The sequence below is a fragment of the Camelus dromedarius genome, chromosome 2, assembly GCF_036321535.1.
Source record: "Camelus dromedarius isolate mCamDro1 chromosome 2, mCamDro1.pat, whole genome shotgun sequence".
Classification (NCBI taxonomy): Eukaryota; Metazoa; Chordata; class Mammalia; order Artiodactyla; family Camelidae; genus Camelus; species Camelus dromedarius.
In genome coordinates this window covers 121,699,154-121,713,296 of record NC_087437.1, presented here as the reverse complement: position 1 = coordinate 121,713,296, position 14,143 = coordinate 121,699,154, and the positions used below count along the sequence as shown (strand labels likewise).

General features: G+C 52.7%; 1 protein-coding gene across 2 annotated transcripts in view; it reads right to left on the bottom strand.

Annotated features, from left to right (window-relative positions):
- COL18A1 (collagen type XVIII alpha 1 chain) overlaps nt 1–3,425 on the bottom strand; it is an 85,501-nt gene extending 82,076 nt beyond the window's left edge. For both annotated transcript variants that reach the window (XM_064476682.1, XM_064476684.1), the window contains exons 1-2: nt 3,324–3,425; nt 3,130–3,224 (exon numbers count right to left, since the gene is read on the bottom strand). In XM_064476682.1, the coding sequence (XP_064332752.1) occupies nt 3,130–3,224; nt 3,324–3,334 (106 nt within the window). In that variant the 5' untranslated portion in view covers nt 3,335–3,425. The remainder of the gene's footprint in view (nt 1–3,129; nt 3,225–3,323) is intronic.
- Nucleotides 3,426–14,143: the final 10,718 nt, after the last annotated feature.

The window sequence follows — 14,143 nt, the reverse complement described above, 5'->3', positions numbered from 1 at the left end:
GTGTGCACGTGTGTGCACATGAGAGTGTGCGCGTGTACTGTGCACGTGTGCGCACGGGTATTATTCAGGTGAAGCGGGGTAGGTGGGGCAGGCTCCTGGCTCCCCTCACTCTGGGTGGAAACAGTTTCTCTCCTTCTAGGTTTCCTTGCAAGGGCTTCCCCCTCCTCCTTCTCTTAAAGGAAAACAGGAGTGCCTTGAAAAACAAGTTTTGCTGAAATTTAAAACTATCTTCAAGGTTCTGCGCCTGAACCCTGAAGACTCTCAGCAACAGCTTCCCCTAGAAACAGGCCTGCCTTGAACAAGAGCTCCTGCCGTTGGCTTAGGTCCGTTACCCAGTGCCTGAGAGCCCGGGACGACAGACCCCCTCCGACACGGGGGCCCACGGGGTCCTCTAGCCCAAACCCTGCAGGCCCACCGAGGGAGTGGGGCGGTGAGGACACCAGCAGTCGGCCAAGACCGGACCCCACCGATGGACGGTGGGAAGGCCTCGGTGTGAGGAAGGGCAGGACAAGTGCCAGAGGGGGTGCAGATGGAGCCTAAGACTGAGGTCACGTGTAGGAGGGCCAGAGACAAGGCGACGGGACACAAGGCGCCTGGCATGGTCACACGCTTCCTGCGAGTGCCTGCAGGGCAGGGCTCTTCTACCTCAGCCCTGAAGTACTGCCCATGGGCAGATGGCCCCTTGAGCACCTGGGAGTCCTGCCCTTCCACCGGGAAAGGGGACTGCAGGCAGCTCTGAGCCTCCAGGTTCACAGACCACTCGGCCCCGGTCCCCCCAGGTTTGGTCCCACCAGGTTTCTGGTTATGCCAGCGGAGGCCAGACCCCTAGGGGAGCCCCCAGCCCCAAATGCACACAATGAAATTCAAGGGTGTCACAATGACAGTGGCCAAGCCTTAAAACAGGAAAGACTTTTTTCTCTGGGGGGTGGGTCAAGTGCAGCACAGAGACAGACGTGGAAAAACCCATCGTTTGGAGTCAGAAAAAAAGCGCCAATCAGCAAACTGGGCGTCACGCCTTTGATTCCCAGGGGTGATCTTCAAGGGTCTCTGGAGCACACTGGGCCCCTGCTAAGTCTGGATTTCACATACACGAGCTCTTCTCCAGTAACACCCAGAGGGGGCAGCGGTTATCCCATCCCAAGGGGACTGGCTCCCAGCAGGGGGTCCCAGCTGGGTTCTCCCGGCGCGGGGGGGGGGGGGGGGGGGAGGGGTGGGCAGCCCCGCTGAGCCCGCTTCCTGCTTTAACCTCCAGGGAACTGACAGAGTCACATTCCATTAGGCACCTTGCAAGGGGCCTGCCTTCCTTCCCAGAGGACCTGACACTGCAGCAAATCCCTCACTTCAGCCACGTGGGGAGAAGCCCGACTTCTACAACAGCCGCACCCTGCCCAGCACTCCGGGGGGTCTGCGCCGGCCTGAGCACCCCGCTAGATTTCACCTCCCAGAGCTCGCGGACGGGCAGCCTGCTGCTGCTTCTCTGAGGCTGAGTAAATCATCACCCCGGACTCCCGCTCTGCGGCCTCAAAGCTTCAGAAGCTGGGCTGTGGACGCTCCCTGTCTTTCCTCTTCCCCGTGATATATAATTACAAAAGAGGCCTCGGGATACAAATTCCTGCCCTTGAGCCCCCATCTGGGCACGTGGGTATCTTGTTCTCCTAGGACTTTGAGGGGATGGTCCCTGAAGGCACAATTAACAGCCCGAAGTGGCCGTCGGCGGCCATAAGACCCCCCAGGGACCCCAGGGACCACCCTGTAAGCACAAACACTCGGCAAATGCTCCCTGGAGCTAACACAAATAAACGAGGGTCGCCTGCCCCCTACACAGGCGCTTCGGTGGAGGTACTTAAGAGAAACTTTAAAAAAGTGCTGCTGCTTAATCTAGCAACTAAGCCGACTGGAAAAAATGAAACAAACTATTACTGCTGTCTCCCCAGAAAGACTTCCCTCCAGCCCTGCCCTCCTTCCTTGCCAGCTGTGGCCAACAGGTGTGTGGCTGCTGTGTGACCACATCAACATTCAACCTGGCCACAAGGCGCGGGCTGCCTGGGACCAACGTCACCGCCCGGCCGCTACCTCCACCTGCGCTAGAACGGAGGACTCCTTGGGGACCGGAGCTCCTCTCGGATCTGGCACCCCCGCCAGCTCCTCCCGGACCTTTGTTGGGCCTGTTGGGAGGAGGACCTGGGCGGCCGCGTGGTTAGGGACGGGGTCCCAGAAGCTGGTGGCAAAGGAAGTTTCAGCGCGGCCGGGACGGCCTTCCTGCCGCAGGCTGCAGTCCACGCGGGAAAGGCAGCGAGCCGATGCCGGGCAAACAACGGACTTCTGCGCATTGTTCTTTCTCTCCGCCACTGCGCTCGGCCGCATCAAAGGGGACCGCGCGCAATCCGACACCGCGGCGAGCGCGGGGACAGAGGCCTGGCGGCCGGGGCGGTGCACAAAGGCTGCCCCGGGGAAACCTGGGCAGTTTTGCCTCAACAGGTTGGAAACTACACGGCTGCGCTCCGCACTGCCCTGTCCTTCCCGGAGACCTGCCAGACTCCGCGCGCGGGCACGCCGGGGCCCAGAGGTGTGACCCACTGCGGCCGCTCAGGCCCTGGGAGGGACGAGGCCGGTGACGGATTCACAGGCCCGGCGGGCCGGCGTTGGATGTCCGGGCGTCTCCGAGCCACTGCGCGGGTAGTAGACGCCACCACGACCCTAGCCTGGAGACCTCGCCGGTCCTCGGCCGGCAGCGCTGTCTGCCGAGAGCACCAGCTTCCCCGCGAAGTCGCCATAGTTTGGTCACGACACGAGGGACTCTGGACGCGGACGGGTCGCACCATCTCCAGCCCAGCCCGCTCCCCGGGTCCCGCGGCGCGCCCAGGTGGCGCGAATCGCCGCGGCCGAGGAATGAATGGCCGGCGCGGGACACTCGGGACACACAGCCTCTGCCCGACCCCGTCGCCCTTCCGACCGCCGCCCGCGGGCCACCTGCGCGCGTGGGCAGAGCCGGGGCCGCCTCCCGGGAGCGAAGCTGAGACAGGCTGGGCTGAGGCCGCCGCCTCCCGAGACCGGCCAAAGACCTGCGCAAAGTGCGGCGGGAGGCGGGCGGGCCTGGTGCACACACTCTCGCGTCCCCGTCGGCTTTACCTGGCTCGGCGGACGCTGCGCTGACTCCGAGAAGCAGGACCAGGAGGCCGAGCAAGTCCAGGAGGCGCTGCCGCCGCGGCTGCAGCCAGGGCCACCTGCGGGCACAAGCCACAGGTTAGGGAGCCGCCCGCGCCCCCGTCCCCGTCGGTGCGACCCCGTTGCCCCTGCCCGCCCGCAGCCCGCACGGCCCGCACCTCGGCGCCATGCTCGGCGGGCCGGAGCGTCTGTACCGCGGGATGCTGCGCCCTCCACCACGGTGCACCCGCTCGGCCAGCCGCGCTCTGGCCGCCGCCGGGACCAGGCCGGGGGCGGGGCTGGTCAGGGGGCGGGGCGGGTAGGCCGCAGGGAGCAGGGACGGGCCAGGGCAGTGGGCGGGAAGGGGGCGGGGCAGAGGGCAGGGTGGGGCCCGAGGCCCGCGGCCCGGGTCGGGCGGGGTGCGCGGTGCTGGGGCCTGGGGCGCCGAATACACGCGGAGCAGAGCGGGGTGCGGACCCGGGATCTGGTCACCGGCTGTTCCCCGGGTCCTAGCACCCCTGTGCTGCAGCCGCTCTTTCTCCCCCCACCCCCAGTCCCCAGGCAGCGTGACCTGCCCCCGCCCCGGTAGGAGCTGCCCGCTGCCTGCCCGAGGCGGCGCATGGGGTTCAGGGCTGCAAACCCGGGGCAAGGTCCGCGCACACGCAGTGTGTCCAGCCTGGCCTTTATTCGGGAAGGTGACCCCAACAAGGGGATTCGCCCTCAGGCCGAGTTCCGTGGGGTCAGCGGGAAGGCGGGCGATTTGAACAAAGACGTTCCTGGACAAGGGACAGCGGATGGAGGAGGAGGAAGCTGGGGTCCTCCTGCCCCGCCTCGTGGGCGCCGCGGCAGCTCACCCCGCCTTGCCTCCGCCCGGGGCTGGGGCCTGGACGGTCGAGCTCCCCATGCCCGGCTCCCCACGGAGCACCGCCGCCTGAAACGCTTCTGGCAGATGGGCCTGCTCCCCACGAAGGTTCTGGTGGCCGCCCTGGCGCTCTCCTGTCCCCAAAACCTGGCCCAGGAGGCCCCGCTCCCTGCTGGAGGCCCAGCTGCCTACCAGGGCCTTGCAGGCTCCCTGCAGCTCAGAGCTATGTCTGGCCTTTTCCATTTCCTCAGGCCAGTGCTGGGAGAATCCCCCACCCCCGCCTGACCTGAGGCCTCCAGCTCCTTCCTCCAGGCAGCTGCCCAACGAACGGTCAGTCCTCAGACCACCCAACAGGCCTCTGCAGGCAACCAGAGCCCCTCACATCTGACCCCTCAAAGTAAACTCACATTTCCCTGGGCCTGGTCCCCTAGAGCTGACCGGAAACGGCCCTTGGCTAGTAACTCAACTAAACCCTCAGGATTTGCCCCCCTCCTTCCCCATCGCCCCTTCCTGATCTGGGTCCATCTCCCGCCTGGACCCCCTGCCATGCAGCATCTGCAGTGTAGACTCCTGCCTACCCAGACTCTAGGCCTCTCCACACCTCTCCTGCCCACTCCTGAGACGTCCTGCTGGCCCCTCCCTGAGGCTCCCCTGACCTCACGCCCAAGCCAGACACCCTCCACACACCTCGCATATCCACCCATTCTCACTACCGCTTCCCTGGGCCTCAGCCAGCGTGCTGCTCCTGGACCATCCTGACAGTGGCCCTCAGCACCTCCCCCTGCCCCTGCTGGCTCTCCTGGCCTTGCCTCAGCCTCAGCAGAGGGGCTGCTGGGATTCCAATCCGATCGCGTCACCCTCCCCCACCCTGTCTGCTTTAGTCTTAAAAGGCCGGATGGATGCTGCTCTGCACCCCCAGGCCGCGCCTGCCCCGTCTTGCTGCGCCTGTCCACCTGCCCACACCAGCATCATTACCTGCCTTGGAACCTGGAGTTCTTCTCCGGGTTGGATGAAAAGGGAGCTCGTGGTTCACGGGGAGGAGAGAAAGCAACAGAGGACTGTGATCACATCTTTTAAAAATAAAAGAACAGCATCAAATAGAAATGCCAAACTTCTGCTTCATGGCAGGGTGGGGTGAGGTCCATGTGGTGTGTGTGTCTGTCCGTGTGTGTGTACAGAGGGGTGGAGGTGTGTGAGTCTGTGCATGTGTTGTTTTGGGATGATGTGTGGTGTGTGCACGCGTGTCTGTTGGTGTTGTCACCCAACCCAACTGGGGTCTGCTCGCAGCAAAGCCAACCCACTGACACTGGGTTGTGGTGAAGGACAGCACAGTGTTGATTTCCGTAGGGCGGGCAGCTCATGCCCAAAAGACCCGAACCCCCCGACGGCTTCCAGGGAAGGCAACATTTGGGGTGAGGGTTGCAGCTCATGGACTATCTTCTGATTGGCTGGTGGTGAGGTAACAGAGTGACATTTTGGAACCTTAATCATCAACCTTCGGGTTCCAACCAGTCTGGGTCTGCGTGCTAGTTATCAGCATGTAGTCACCATCCCGCACTGGGCGGGGGTCTTCGTTCCTGCAGAGGCCTTCACAGCCGTGCACTGGATTGTTGTCCGTGTCTGAGAGGAGGAGCTGGACTGTTTAATCGCCGACTATTGTTCAAGCTATCATTGCTTTTCTTGATATGCTGCTTTTCCTCTGCTCTGCGTTCCCTTTCTTCCCTAATTGTTAACTTCTGGTGTCTGCCCTTTGGAACTCAAGGAAGGCCTAAGGGACTAAAGCTTTTTCTACCAACAAGAAAAGGGACACAGAGGGGCTTCTGTACCTGGGAAGGCCCTATAGGGTCCGGCCTGGTTTCGGTGTCCACGTGCACCTGTGTGTGTGGTGTGTTCACATGCGTGGTCGGTATGTCCTGGGTCCTGATGGCGTCCCTTCTTGTGGCTCACAGCCCACCTGTCCACCTGTCCAGGGGCTGCAGCCCTGCTTCTAGGGGAGGAAGCTGAAGGGCACGTTCTCTGACCTCTTCCGTGTCACCTGCCCTCCAGGCCCGTCTGACCACGGGTCGGGGAAGGAGAGGCTGGAACAGGGCAGGCAGCGCTGGGGCCCTGACCACCCTGGGGCCCGGGGTTTACCACCTCTCCTCCCTCTCAGGTTAGAAGCTCCCCAGGCAGGGGTGAACCCACCTTTGTGGGCTTTGTGGGGAGGCCCAGCTTCCAGGGGCATCTTGTGTGATTAAAAGTGCTACAACACCAAATACAAAAATAGGACTTTTCACTGTGAAACATTTGTGATGGTGTTACTGAGTCCAAACTTGTTCTGCTCGCCACACGACAGGCCAGTAAATCGGGAGATGAGGTGTTGGGGCAAGGAATGATGACTTTATTAGGAAAGCCGGCAGACCGAAAAGATGGCAGACTACTGTCTCGGAGAACCATCCTCCCCAAGTCAGAATTCGGGCTCCTTTTATACTAAAAGGGGGAGGGGTGTGGTTGGTTGGTTGGTGCAAACTTCTTGGTGTAAGAATTCTTTGTTCTTGGAATCCTTTGTTCTTGCAGCTGTTCAGGTGGGTCAGATCATGGTGTCCCTATAAACCTCCAACAAAACAAACGTTATTTTCCATTCTGCAACTTGTTATCTTTATATGAGCGCAAACGTTTTAATATCCTTAAGGTCAGAGCCTTGAGAATGGGCTCTCCTGTGTATTTCAGCCTGATGGCAACACTCTTTCACAAAAGGTGCGGAGCCAGCGAGACTAAGCCTAGGAAACAGGGCACAGGGTTAAAGCCAAAGGGACGGATGCAACATGGAGTCAGATTTGTTCTTTTCTTTTATAATGGCCGAACTCAAAGCTGTGAAAATATGTATTTTGTGCTCTTTTTTTTCCACCGATCTCTGTGTCTCCACACGTCCTATGGCTTTCACATCTTTTTCTTAGATTTTTATTTATTCACATATATATACAAGTAATATGTGATCACGCTAGAAAAATACACACTGTAGACGTGCACAAAGAAAAATAAAACCCCAGACGTCAGCGAGCAACATGAGCAGTGCATCTTCCTGCCCCGTCCTCCTCCACAAAGACCCCGGGGTGGGGGGAACTGTGTGGGGCTGGGGGTGCTGAGGCCCTTGCGGGCTCCTCAGTGGGGCTCAGAGTGGGCGGGATGGAGACAAAAGGCAGGAGACATCCAGGAGTTAAGGGCCTGGGGGTAAGCAGGCCTGGGGAGAGGGCCCACTTGAGCTAAAGGTGGTCTGGGACACTTGGTGCATTTGTGGGGTGAGCGGAGCTTAGAGAAACCGGGAGGAGCCGGCCTGAGCGCCATCCGACCTCTTTCTTCTCTGTTCCCTGTGCTATTTGTCATCTCTCTCCACTGCTGAGGGTCTCACAGCCCCTTCCACAGGGAGAAATGACAAATGACAGAGAAGTGTTGTGCTTGTCCCAGCTCGTCCTGGTGAAACACAGGGTTGGGGTCTCCCTGACACCCGTCCAGCAGGGACCCACTAGCCCAGGATGCTTGACAGACATCTGCCCACGGCAGGAAACAGAGGCTCTGCCCAAAAGTTTTTGATTTTATTTTAAATCAACACAAGGTTTTCTAAAACTACAGTGGATCTACTGAAGTCTGTGGCCTGCCTGCTCCATGGGTGCATCCTGGGGAGGTCTTTGATTTGTGCAGGGAGTTGGGTGCACACAGGGCCAGCCACACAAGGCAAGGCCGGGGGCAAGGAAAGGGCAGGACATCTGACCTCTGTCCAGGCTGTCCCTTCTCCCTGTGTCCAAAGGGACACCACCCAGCTCACTGTGCTACAAAAGTAACTTTTCATCCGGAAAGGAAGAAGAGTTCTGCGGTAGGCAGAGCCGGCTGTGAAAAGCTCAAGGTGTGTCCCAAAAGCGTATCTAGTTCCATACCGGGTTCCTTAATCACAGGGCCTGCCATGTCTGAGACACAGTCGCACGACCACCAAGGGACCAGCGCACCCCTGGCCCCTCGCGCTGGCCTCTGCTGGCCTCGGCCCCTCCGCAGCTTCCTCTACCGCCCCAGTTTATTCTCTCCACACACTCGTCCCGACATGACTGGCTGGCCCCCTCGCTCACTGCCCTCACAGCCGCCCCCACCTGGTGCTCAGGTGGGGCACTGGGGAGTGTTTTATCTTTTTTGTGCTGCAGCTTTAGAGTGATGCCTGCCTCTGGGGGATGATCAGGGATGACCTGCCAGATGAAAGGCGAGAGTTGCCACTCCCTCTTGCGGCCTGTGGATCTCAGCCCTGCCCGCCAGCCTCACCGGGACCTCGCCCTTCGACCAGCCGGGCCCTGGGCCCTGGGGCAGGGCAGCCAACGAAGCGGCGGGGGGGGGGGGGGGTGTTGTTGGAGGGGGTCCTGTCGGCAGAATTCGGAAACTGCAAGTGAACAATGAGACCTACGTGCAATGATCTTACTTACGTCCCGGTGAAAAATCAACTTAGATGAGAAATGCTTATGAGGAAAAGCCATGCAGGCCACGTGGTGCTGTGATGGGAAACTCGAACGTGAGGCAGTGACGAGCACACTGGTAGAGGGGATTGTCTGAGTGTCACAAGGGGACGTTTATAGTGGTCTGGGGGCTGCCATTTCTCATCTCACTGCTGCACAGAAGTGCTTCCACTCTTGCACTGGTAGAGGGGATTGCCTGAGTGTCACAAGGGGACGTTTATAGTGGTCTGGGGGCTGCCATTTCTCATCTCACTGCTGCACAGAAGTGCTTCCACTCTTGCTGAGTCACAGGGGGAAGGGGAGGGCCCCGAATTCTCAGGAGCATCATCTAGCTACCTCGAACTTTCCACGTCTTGAGGACCGCCTTGTCCCCACGGAGGCCCATCAATAAAGGAAACGCATGTTGCCAGCATACACTGATGGGAGGAAGGGGTCCGGCGGTTCAACCCACCCTGTTTCCTGCCCACCTGGCAGCCTTCCAGCACAAACAGCACCCCCCCCAGCCCCTGGGTGTGGCCATGGCAAAGCTGCCTCGTGTCACCCCAGCTCCACTCCTGCGTGTCCCCCACCCCCCGGGATGAGCTGGAATGACGGCTCCGTGCAAACCAGCCCCCACCTGTGTACACGCCGCCAGCACCACACAGGCAACACATTCAAGATCGGCCCTGGAACATTTCCAGCCTGAATCAAGTCCTGACCCCACTCAGCGAGGCTGCGACCCTTGCCTTCCCTGCCCCGTCCCTACCCTCTGGGTCGGCAGACCTCAGCATGACAGCCCGGTCCTCAGAGCCGCCCCCCGCCCACCAGCACTCGCCACCACCTCAGGCTCGTTTACTTTCCTGCAGGGCACCTATGGCTAACGTTCTTTCTCCTGTATTTGCTCACTTGTTCATTTATTTGCTTGTGGCCTTCCCACTTCCCTCCAGTAGAATTCAGATCCCCGAGGGTAGTGTCTTTGCTTTGTGCATCACTGGAGAGAATGAAGGGAGGGAGGAAAGGAAGAAGAAAGGCAGACGTATTTCAGCTGAGACTGGCATTTCAAAGTGCTCTTTGTCACGAGTGACACTGGGGCCCCAGGATGGAACCTGCAGGGTGGGACCAACTTGTACCACACAGATCCTCCAACCTCCTTCCCCACCACCCCTTGTCTGAGCATCCTTCTTCCACCCACCCTCGCCCCCAATCAGAGCCAGAGCGGGCTGAAGACATACAGCTAACGCGATTACAGCTCACAGTAAAAAACCCAAATGTTACTAATAAAGATAATGTCCCCTGACCTGCCTCTGAATCTCCATCTCCTGCCAAGTTATTCCCTGTCACTATACTTCCGCTGTTTTAAAAATGCATTTTATAGTTTTCTGTTACCCTAGCAATGTAGAAAGTTGTTTTGCAAAAATTCAAAACATATATGAGACAATGCTCGTGGTTCTAAAACTTGTTTTATTAATACAATATGTGTTGTAGCTCCTTCCATGTCAGAATATGTGCCTTTACGCAAATGATTACACACATATTCCATGGAAACAGCATCCTTAGTGAGGCCATCATTAATGATATTTAGGTTGTTTTTAATGTTTCCTTAAAGCAATGTACTGCCTTGAAAGAGATGGAAATGGCGAGACAGAATAAAACGGGTGATGCGGAGAAGGGAAAGCACAGTAAACAGATGGAGGATGGTCTTGACAGGCTTGTCTGTAAACTCACCTCCGCCGAGGAAAGAATCAGTGAATCTGATAGTGACTCTATAGAAATTATCTAAATCATAACACAGAAATGAGAGTTTCCAGAGATTAAATCCCGAAAGCCACATTAGAGCAAAAAATTAGGTGTTCTGATTTGATGCTTCTCACCTCCAGTTAGCAAAGAAGGGGGTCACATTTATATTTTTTCCCCACACAGGATGATACCTGAGAAGTTACGAGGTGAAGCACTATGGGCATCAGTGGGAGACACACCTTCAGCTGCTTCGCTTGAACCGTGGATGGGTGTTTACGACCAGGCACGTTAGCCGGGGCGTTAAGAATGTCACCTGCGAAGCACATCCCAGAGCACGCGTGAGGCTAAAGGCCAAAAGTACTCAGGGACCACTGATTGCTTCTTGAACTCTAATGGGATGGCTAAGGTAATTAATCTCCAAATAAAGGAAATGGGTAGAAGCTGCATCACTTAATTCAAAACTCTTGAATTACAACCGAGAGTTGTGGCCTCTGGGGACAGAATGGATATAAAACCTGACCTCTAACTGGGAAATTTAAAATAGAATTTAGAAATGACTTTTCTACGGCTACCAGTGGGGAAAGGGGGTAGGAAGGGATAAGTTTGGAGTCCAAGATTTGCAGATACTAACTAATATATATTAAATAAACAAGAAGTTTATACTGTAGGGCACAGGGAACTATATTCAGTATCTTTTAGTAACTTATGATGAAAAAGAATATGAAAACAAATATATGTATGTTCATGTATGACTGAAGCATTATGCTGTACATCAGAAATTGACACAGCATTGTAAACTGACTATACTTCAATAAAAATACATATACAAAATAAATTAAATTAATTGTAACATAAAGAATAAAAAGAGTGAAGAAGGAATGGGGCTGTGCATCCAAGAGTTGTGGGACAATATCAAACAGTCTGATGTCCATATAATTGGAATCACAGAAAGAAAGCAGAGAAAAGAAAAAGAAAGAAAGAAAAGAAACAGAGAGAAGATTAAAGCAAACATCTGAAGAAAAATGGCTGAACATTTCCCAAGATTAATGACAGTCATCAAACCACAGATCAAGGAAGCACAGAGCACACGCATCAGGATAAACGTCCCCCCAAAGTAAAACAAACAAACAAAACAAAACAAAAAACCTCTGCACATGACATAGTCAAGCTGCCGAGAGAAAAAGACATAGAAAAAAAATCTCAAAGGCAGCTAGAGAAAAAAATAGATACACCACGTGAACAGAAATAAAGATGAGTTATAGCAGAATTCTCTTCAGAAACCATGCAAGGCAGATGGCAGTGAAGGAATGTCTTTATAAGCCTCAAAGAAAAGAAGTGTCTGTTCAGAATTCTATACCAGTGAAAATATCTTTAAAAAGTTAAGGCTGAAAAAAAGACTATCTCAGACAAGCAAGAACTCCAGAAGTTTAATGCTGGCACACCTGCTCTAAGAGAAATGATAAATGACGTTCATCAGTCAGGAAGAATATGATATCATTCTGCCAACTGGATCTTCACCAAAAAATGAAGAGTACCCCAAACGCGAGAAATGAAGATAAGATACACTTCTTTTTTCCCCTTGTTTTTAATTGCTATAAATTATAGCTTCTATTTAGAGGAAAAACAATAGCATTGTTTTGTGTTGATAGTATAAGAGTAAAATGCATGGTAATGACAGCAGGAAGGGTGGGAGGGAGAAATTGGGGATATATCATTGTGAGGCCGTTAAGCTGCATGTGAAGGGGTCTAATGCTCTTTGAAGGTAAATTCCAGTTACTGTAAGATTTATATTGTAAATCCTAGCGCAACCACTAAAATGTTTTTAAAGAGGCAAAAGTAATAAATCAAAAAGACATAAAACAGAATGATAAAAAGTACTCAGTTCACGAAAAGGAGGCAGAAAATGAGTAAAAGGGAAACAAACAAACAAAAACAGGTGAAACAAATAGAAGACACCTAGCAAAGTTATCATTTTAATCCAATCACGAATGATCACATTAAACGTGAATGGCCTAAACACACCAGTTAAAAGGTAGAGATGGTTAGATTGGATTTTTTTGTTAATCTATATTATGTTTACAAGAAATCCATGTTAAATATAGGTAGATTTACATCATAAGGGGAAAAAATACAACATTCAATCACTAGCCAAAAGAAAGTCAGAGTAGCTATCTTGATATCAGCAGACTTTAGAAGAAGGAATATTTTCACAGATAAAGCAGGACACTAAGTAATGGTGAAGGAATCAGTTCTCTAAGAGGACAGCACAGTCACAGATGAGCATGTACCTAAACAACAGGCTTCAAAATATAGGAAGCAAAACTGGAAGGAGAAATAGACAGGTTCCCAGTTAAAGCTGTCAACACTCTGCTGTTGATAATTGTTAGAACAAGCAGACAGGAAAATACATCAGGGCATCGAAGACATGAGCAAAGCTATAAACTACCTAGACTTCACTGATATTTACAGAAAACTCCATCCAGCAATAATTCTCGAGAAGAAGAATATATTCTTCCCAAGTGCATGTGGACATTCACAAAGATAGACCATATTCTGGCCATAAAATGTACCTTAACAAATTCAAAAGATATAAATCCTACACAGTGGCTATCTGTGAACTTCCTAAATATTTGAAAATTTTAGGCAACATATTTCTGAATAAACCACAAGTCAGAGAGGAATCTCACAGAAATAAAAATATTATTTTAATTAACTGAAAATGAAAACACAACATACCAAAATTGGTGGAAGAAACTTAGCAGTGCTTAGCGGGAAACATGCTTATATTTCTAAATGTTCACATTAGAAAAGAAGAAAGATCTCAGAAAGATGACCTCAGATTTCATCTCACAAAACTAGAAGGGGAAAAACAGACAAGTAAGCATGAAGGAAGTAGAAGAAAGCAAATACTACAGATCAGGACAGAAACCAATGAATAGAAAACAGACAAATAATACAGAAAATTATTGAAACAAAAACTAGCTTTTTTGTTTCTTTTGTTTTTTAGAAACTCTAGCCAAATTGATCAAGAGAAAAGAGTGCTAACATAATTGCCAGTATCAAGAATGAAAGGATGAACATTACTACAGATCTTGCAGGATTTCAAAGACAATAAAGAGCATCACAAAGAATTCCACCTTGGCTAATGTATTCTGTAGCTGAGACAGAGCGTGCCGGTTCCTTGAAAGACACAGATTATCCACACTGATACAAGAAGAAATTTTAGAACTCTACATAGATCTATATCTGTTGAAAACATTGAATTCATAACTCAAAATCTTCCTAGAAAGAACACCCCTAGCCCAATAGCTTCGCTAGTGAGTATTCTAAGATATTTATTGAAGAAATAAGTGCAAATCTACACAAGCTTTTCCGTCAGACAGAGGAGGGAACTCTTCTCAGTTCATTTCATGAGGCCTGCACGCCCCTGGCATCAGACAAAGACACTACAAGAAGAGAAAACTGCAGACCAATACCCTTCATGAATGCACGTGCAAAGGTCCTTAGCAACAAGTTCACAAATAAAGGCCAGTAAGATAGAAAAAGGATAGTACACCATGGCCATATAGGGTCTATTCCAGCAATGTAAGGTTGGCTTAACATTTAAAAACCAATGTGATTCACTGCAGTAATAGAATAATGGAGAAAAATCATAGGATCATTTCCCTAAATTCAGAAAATGAGTATGACAAAATTAAACACCTGTTCATTCTAAAAATTTCAGCAAAGGAGTAGAAAGGGACTTCCTCATTCTGATAAGGGACATTCACCAAAAGCTTATGGATAACATGATACTTCATGTCGAAAAACTGAATGCTTTTTCCCTAAGACAAGGAACAAAGGTGCTACTCTCATCATTGCCATTCAATGTTTTTCTGGAGATCTTAGACAGGAAAGCCTTAGTCAAGAGAAAGAAATAAAGGGTGTACAGACTGGAAAGGAAGAAATA